General features: G+C 63.5%; 1 protein-coding gene across 5 annotated transcripts in view; it reads right to left on the reverse strand.

Annotated features, from left to right (window-relative positions):
• The window catches only part of RNF157 (ring finger protein 157), a 40,647-nt gene extending 37,503 nt beyond the window's left edge, over positions 1 to 3,144 (reverse strand). For all 5 annotated transcript variants that reach the window (XM_012733026.1, XM_012733030.1, XM_012733027.1 and 2 more), the window contains exon 1: positions 3,027 to 3,144. In XM_012733026.1, the coding sequence (XP_012588480.1) occupies positions 3,027 to 3,119 (93 nt within the window). In that variant the 5' untranslated portion in view covers positions 3,120 to 3,144. The remainder of the gene's footprint in view (positions 1 to 3,026) is intronic.
• Positions 3,145 to 7,786: the final 4,642 nt, after the last annotated feature.

The raw sequence follows: 7,786 nt of genomic DNA on the forward strand, positions 1-7,786 counted from the left end.
GCGTGGCGGGAGGGCGGGGGCAGCGGGAGCGCCAGCGGCCGGTCACCCGGCTGGCCGCGGGGCGGGACCAGGACCCAAGGCCTCCGGCCAAGGGCTGGGGACGGCCCTAGAGGCGCCAGGCTCTAGTCCTAGGCCCTTGACACAACGTAGGCGACTCCCCTCGACAAGAGAACGAAAACTGAAAAAGGAGCAGAGCTCGTGCGTGCCCTCGCGGGCCAGGAAGGGAGGCGGTTCTCTCGCCAGCGATCCTCGGCGACTCTCGGCGGTGGCCTGAGCCCCGTCCACAGGAGCAGCAGAGGCCTTCGGATGCCTTTTGCTCTCAGAGAGCTTCAAAGCCGCCGCCTGCCCCCACCCAGTAGGTGCAGAAACAGCCACACTGGAAGGTCGGTGCGGCGGCCGTCTGCTCCCTGCCCCGCCGGGGGGCCCAAGGCCGCCCTGGCAGGTCAGAGCCCCCCCGCTGACCCTCGGTCGCTCGTGAGCCAGGGGACAGCGGCCGAGGAGCAGAGTTTGACACCAAGATGCAAATAAAACTTGAGCCCAGCCCCTCCTCGGCACCTTGTAAACAGACACACGCTCTGGCTCCACGTCTGACAGGACTGCCGGTCAGCTTGGCTCTGAGGGGCCGAGTTTGCTGGGCTGTAGCAGGCCCCTGCGCACCACTCGGGCCAGTGACTCCCAGGGCCCCGCCCCTCAGAGTCGGTCCCGGGCCCCTCGGTGTGCCGCCCCCGCCCGGGCCCGGGGAAGAGATCTGCTCGCCGGCTGCTCCCCGCGGCGCTGCCACCTGATGCTCCGGCTGTCACCCGAGCCGGCGCGTGTCACCGTCACCGGAGAGCAGGCTCCTCTGGGCCGCTCCACGCCAGCCTCCCTCGCTGGCCTGCCCCGAAGCCGGCCCCGCAGGCAGCGCGGCCAGAGATGGAATTACACCCGCGAGCGGCCCGCAGAGCCCCAGGGACCGTCGCCCCACTCACAGGCCCGGGCCCCTGTGCACGGCTCACACGTCGCACTGGTGACTGCCCAGACAGGCCTGTGGCGGCCACAGGCAGGGGCCGAGGGACCCTGAGCCGGCCCGCCAGGTCCATCCCCGAGTCATCGCACACAGGAGCCTCTGCTTCAGCTCCTCAGACGCCCTGCCGGGGCCTGAGGCCAGGAGCTCACTCGGGGTGCAGCTGGAAGGCGCCCCGGGCTCCGGAGGCCATCCCTGTGAGGGGGCCCAGGGAGGGGCCGCCGGCCTGAGTCACGCTGCTCTGCTGTTTGACAGGGGGAGACCACGTCTTTCGAGAACCTTTGCACAGTTAGGTGGCTTGGTGACCACGGCCTACAAGCAGTGACCGCCAGTCCAGGGCTGACGCTCCTTTGGGAAAGGCCTCCCGCTTAGGGTCAAGCCTTCAGGGAGCGCTCGGCCGCGTGGACTCCCAGGGAGGCGTGGGCAAGGCGATGAGCCTGGGGAAGGCTCGGCAGCCAGCGGGCAGCTGGACGGCCTGCGACCTGCTTCTGGCCTGAAGAGGCAAGAACCAAGAAGTGCATGAACTGGGCTGTCGCCGGCGGAGAGCGGGCAGGGAGAGGCAGGGCCGGCGGGGAGTCCCCACAGGAGGGCTGTTTCCACAGCGGCCCGGGCCCCACCGCGAGGGGCAGCTGCAGACCCGAGGGCGGCCGGACCCACCGCTGTTGCTGTATGGAGGTTCGGGGCTCGGTGTGCTGGAAAGAGCTGCTGGACTGTTAGTGCTCACTCACACAGCGACAAGACTCGTTCTCAGGGGTTAAGTCGGCCCCGAGGAGCCGTCCCAGACCGCAGCACGAGTCTGATCCCCGGCCAGGGAGGGACCCCGGGCACAACAGGCCCCCCCGGTCTCCCCGCTGCTCCCTCAGCAGTGGGTTTCAGAGCATCCACCTGTTCTGCTCCCCGCTGTCTCACCGCCCCGCCGCCGCACCCCTGGCCTGTACCCCAGTTCTTGTCTGCATCAATAAATACATTAAGAAAATCATTGTTAAGTTCAAGCTCAAGATGGAAGACAGCCACCAGGTTAATCTTCCTGTAAAAACAACTGTTACTCTGCCTACAGATCTAACTATCCCCCTGACCTCCTACAGAGTCAAGACCTCTGGAGGCCCCCCTTCTGCCTCGCTTTGCCATCAGGAGGTGCCCTCTGGCCTGGCCCCGGGTCTGCGCAGGGAAGGGGCCGCCACCTCCCAGCACCGCCTGGCGTCCTGTGCTGTGCGGGTTCAGCCCCCAGGAGGCCGTCTGGGCCTGTATCCTGGGAGGGCGCAGCCCAGGCCCCGCTTCAGGGCCAGCCCGCTGCTGCCCCAGCGCCCGCTCAGAGGGCCCCTCCCCTCCGGGGCTCCGCGGCCGCCGGCCATCTTCCCAGGGCCCTGCAGCATCCCAGTCCTCCGCTCTGTCTGCTCCTCTCACCCCAGCAGGCAGGGGACCCCCAGGCCAAGAGAGGGGTGGAAAGGCCGCCGACCGCCTTTCGCGACGCTGGGAAGTGTCACACTTGGGCCGGCGCTCGGGCGGGTGCCAGCGGGTGCCCCGTGGGGCTCTGCCCCGTGGCCTCAGCGCCCTCCCTTCTAACACAGGTTAGCAGCTACCCTCCGCCAAGCGCTGCCGGAGACCAGGTGGCCGCAGAGGCTCTGGGACCCGCCTCAGCACACGGCCGCCTGGCGGCTACGTCAGCCTCAGGCGGGGCAGGGAAGTTCCAGAAGAGTCTAAGGGAGGACGGGGTGAGGGAGAGAGCCTGCCGTCTATTCTGCTATCAGAGCACACGTCAGCCGTCCATTCAGCTGGTCTTTACTACTGCTTGTCACTCCCAGCAGGGAACAGTACGTCCTGGAGGGGGCAGGGGAAGACGACAAACAGGCAGAGGAAGAAAGAAAGCGTCTGTGTGGGAGGGCAGGCCAGGGCAGGCCGGAGAGGGCAGGCGGGCGGCCCAGGGTGCCGCCGGGCTCCTGGGCCCTCAACCCGGGCTGCAAAGGCCGCTGAGCCAGCGGCCACAAGCCCGTCTCCTGGGGCCGCGCCAGCCCCGGGACCTTACCGTGACCGGCCTGCTCCCCAGGAAGTTCAGGTCGCTGTTCTCTCCAAACAGGTAGCCTTCGGGGTGCGTGGAGTCAAACTTCTCCCCTCCCATGATGAAGTGGCTGGCGAAGTAGCTGCCTGGAGAAGGAGACAGAAAGGTCATACACTAAACCGACTCAGCGCCGGACGGATCCCGTGGTCCGAAAGCCGCCCCGGGAGGCTTGGGCCCTGCAAGGGGACCCCCGCGCTGACGACCAAGCGATGCCGCTCTGCCCACACTGCCGCCCCCACGCCCCGGGAAGGCGAGGCTGGCCAGGGCGCTCGCACCCCGCTTCTGGTCAACGCAGAGAAGCGCGGCACGGCCAGGCAAGGAGTGTGGGTGGCGGAGCAGGGGAGGACACCCAGCCAGCGCCGGGCAGTAAACTTTTCAAGACGAGGCCCAGGACCTGCGGCCCTAGGAGGGAAGGAAAGCAGGGAAGGAACCCCGTGGCCCACGGGGCCACGCGGCACAGCGGGAGGCAAGGCCCCCCGCAGACGGTCGCGGGCGCCCCGTGAGCTCAGAGTGGACGCCGCAGGCAGCATCGGTGGCCACTCGCGTGGCGCTGACGGACCCTGGAGTGCGCGGTCTATGGGGAGGGGGGTGCCGGGGTGCCCCGGGAGCAGCCGCCGCCCCAAGCGACGGATGTCACTCACCGCGTGTGTTCTGTACCCTTAGGGGCAGCGAGGAGCTACCAACTTTACGCGGAGGGAGGGAGCCCCAGGTGAGACAGGCGGGCAGGGAAGCCGGTGCTCTGGGGGGCTCTGCCTTCAGCCCTGGGGGGCAGTGGGACCCACGGCCAGCCTGGTCCTCGAAAGCCAGGCTCCAGAAGGGGACCGAGTTCTACATGGGATGTCTTTTATTTCCTGCCATCCTATTAAAAAAAAACAAACAGGGCTTCCCTGGTAGCCTACGGGTGAAGTCTCAGCGCTATCAGCACGGCAGCCTGAGTGCGACCCCCGGCCAGGGAGTGATCACCGCGCAGCAGACCCCTCCTGTCTCCCCGCTGCTCCCCCAGCAGTGCCTTTCAGTGTATCCGCCTGTTCTGCTCCCCACTCTGTCTCTGGGGAGTCCTGTCACCCTCCGCACCTCTGGCCTGTACCCTGGTTCTTGATACATACATAAATAAATCTTAAAAAAATAAAGTCCTCCACAATGAGATACCACCTCACCCCAGTGAGAATGGCGCATCTTAAAACAGCTAGCAGCAACACATGCTGGCAAGGATGTGGAGAAAAGGGAACTCTCCTGCACTGCTGGTGCGAGTGCAAACTGGTACAACCACTATGGAAAACTGTGTGGAGGTTCCTCAAACTGCTAAACATGGAGCTTCCATAGGACCCAGCAACCCCACTCCTAGGGATCTACCCAAAAGACACAAAGACACTGATTCAAAAAGACACCTGTACCCCCATGTTTATTGCTACTTTATTTACAGTAGGAAAGACATGGAAACAGCCCAAACGCCCAAAAGTAGATGACTAGATTAAAAAGATGTGGTCCACAGACACAATGGAATATTACTCAGCAATTGAAAAAGATAAATTCATGCCTTTTGCAGCAACATGGATGGAGCTGGAAGGGATCATGCTTAGTGAGGTAAACCAGAAAGAAAAGGAAAAATACCGGATGGTTTCACTCATAGCAGGAGCATAAAGGACCGGGGGGAAAAGTAATAATAATAATGAACAGTTATATACCAGAGACATTTTGTGGGGGTGGAGTGGGGAATGAGATAAAAAACAGTGGGGGGAGGGAAATGCACTGGACTATGGTGATGACACAGGGTGATTTGGTGATGGGAAGCCCAAGGGGATTACAACTGAGTTGGGAAAATGCACAAAATGATGTAAAAATAAGCTATAAAAAATTTTAAAAAATAGGGCCCTCCCTGGTGGCGCAGCGGGTTAAAGCACTGCACTGAGAAACTAAAGCCACTTCCGCATGAGTTCGATCCCCGCCTGCCCCGGAGGTGACCACAGGGCGCGGCAGACCTCTCCTGACCCGCCCGCTGCTCCCCTCAGCAGTGGACTTCGTTGATCTGCCTGTTCTGCTTCCTGCTCTGTCTCTGGTGAATCCTCTCACCCTCCGCATCTCTGGCCTGTACCCCAGTTCAGTATGAATAAATAAATAAATCTTAAAAAAAAAAAAAAATTAAAAAAATAAAGTCCTTAGCAGTACAGGGCTGGCGGTGGTCTTCCATGCATGGGACATCGAGAGCGCCAGTCCACCCGGGAGAATTAGCGGCGAAAGTGACCTTTCCTCCCTGCAGTGGGTGGGCGTGAGCTGCTTACAGAGCCCGTCTCGGTGCATGCAAAACATCCGTCAGCTAAAAGGGGAAATGACTTTCAGACAGCCACAGTTTTGCCTTCTCCTGCCTGTGAAATAAGTGTCCCCACTGGCATCTGCCGCCAGGCCTGGGTGACCGCCCGCCTGCCAGGCGTCCACGGGCAGGTGGGCCCGCTACCTCGGCTGCCTCTGCAGGCGCCGGACAGGGCCGCTCAGGCTTCCTAGAAGAAAGCCTCTGGCCACTTGTGAGCCGTGTCCCTTCCTAGAGTCTAGAGTCAGACACGGTGCGGAAGGAAATTAGCAAACTGCCTCTCGGCCTGTTTACGCAGGAAAAAATACACCACGAGCAGGTCAGCTCGAGTTCCCTGGCCGCCTAGCCAGGCCCGTTGCTTCCTGGCCAAACTCTGTGGACAGTGGGGAGTCACGCCTGAGGACCGGGGCCCCTGGAACTCGGTCAGGTCAGGCGTCCATCTCGCCCACCGGGCTGGGGCAGAGGCACCGCCGGCTCACAGACGTGGACAGGGGCCTGGACGGCCGGCGGGGCTGGCGTGTGACCGCGGGGCCCTCACGCAGGACCGTCTGGGGCCGCAACAGCCCGAGGCGCAGCTGTGGCAGGGCCGACGGGGCCGCGCTGGCGTCTCCTGCTCCTGCCACCATAAAAATAAACAGCAAGGGGGGTCCGGTGGAGCCAGGGTGACGGACACCGACAGCGTCCAGGGTGAAGGAGGAAAACTGGCCGTGGCCAACATGACAACGTAGTCACACTCAAAGTCACAGTGGCCTGGCTGTCAACAGAAATACTTGCTGTGAAGGAAAAACCTGCACTCACGCTGAGGCGTCTGGGGGCGGGACCCGCACTGGCCAGAGGAGCACTGAGGTGGGCGAGGCAGGCCCGAGCGGACGGCAAGTGGCGGCCGTGGGGCCGGGGGAGGCCTGCGGGGGCAGCTGGCTGTTTGGTCTGCCCGTGAAAAGGCAGCGGGCGGGAGGCTGGGGGACCGAGGGAAGGCGGGCCGGGCCTGCCAGGGGCCAGCGCTGCAAGGCTGAGGGGGCGGGGGGCGGGGGGGGTGTGAAGGGGACGGTACTGACCTAACTCAGAACAGAAACACAAGACAGACGGGCCAGTGAGAAAGACTGAAAGTGATGGCCAGCGGCAACCAGCAACTTCCCTGAACACCGAGATGCACACCTAAGTGGGGGAACAAGACCCCCACCCCGCAAGGGGCCCTACACACTTACGGACGCACTAACACCGCGTGAGACAACAGCCGCCCGCCCTCACGCGGCCAGGGCAGACGGGCTTGGCCGTGGCAGCGGCCGCCCGAGCAGCCTGGGAGACGCGCGCACTCGGCTGTGTAAAAGGCCGCGCCAGGAAGCGCCCTGAGCTTTTGAGACGGTCAGTGGCCCTCCCTGGGGGCGCAGGGGTTAAAGCGCAGTGCTACGAAGCTGGCCCAGCACTGCAGCACAGACAGACCCCGGCCAGGGAGTGACCACAGGGCGCGGCGGACCTCTCCTGGCCCGTCCGCTGCTCCCCTCAGCAGTGGACTTTGTCCATCGGCCTGTTCTGCTCCCCGCTCTGCCTCTGGGGAGTCCTCGCACCTCTGGCCTGCACCCCAGTTCTGTGTGCATACATAAATAAATCTTTGAAAAAACAAGATGGCTGTCAATGGGGGGGAGGCCACAGGCGGGGTGCAGACGTCGAGGCCGCTAGGCACCGCTTCGTACAGCAGACACAGGCGTTCCAGGAATATTTTACACGATCCTAGAATCGGACTGGTTTTAAAGCAACCCTGAAAATTCAGAAGAAAAAGCAACTGAGTGAATCTGGGCCCGCGTCACGTGGGGGGAGCGTGCCCCGAGTGCGTCACCCCACGGGGAGCAGAGGGTAATATGTATGCGCCTCAGACCGTCTGCTGTGGCCGTCCCCGGTGGCAGTGCTGGCATCTCCTGAGAGCTCGTGTGGAGAGGCTGCGTCAGCCGGTGACGCTTTATGTTAACTCGGGAGAGAGTAAAAGTCGAGGTCCAGGAAAGGCCGAAGCTCCTGGATTGGGCGCAGGCTGCCAGGGCTCACGCCTGCAAGTCCTCGGAGAGTTCTAGAAACAGCAAGCACCAGGGTGGCACAGCACTCCAGCCCCGACTGCGGGCCCAGGCGTGGTGTTCCCGCAGGGACCCGGGGCTCCCGGGGGGACCCATTCCGGGCTGGGCGGGGTGCACCCCCCAGGAGGAGCCGGGGGCCATGGACCAGAACACAGGGAGTCCCGGGGCCTCTGGGGCCACGGCAGGACTCTCCAAGGACATGCAGACGGCCCAGTGACCGAAGACTGGGCTTCGCCAGGACAGTGGCCGGAGCCTTAAACTCTGCGTGTTGCGCGCGAGACCGCGAACCCACAAAAGGTGGGGGGACGAGGAGACCGTTCATCATCTTGAGGACTGGTCAGGCGGCCGCGGGCACTCAG

This window comes from Condylura cristata, unplaced genomic scaffold (genome assembly GCF_000260355.1).
Source record: "Condylura cristata isolate star-nosed mole 26May11 unplaced genomic scaffold, ConCri1.0 scaffold00038, whole genome shotgun sequence".
Lineage (NCBI taxonomy): Eukaryota > Metazoa > Chordata > Mammalia > Eulipotyphla > Talpidae > Condylura > Condylura cristata.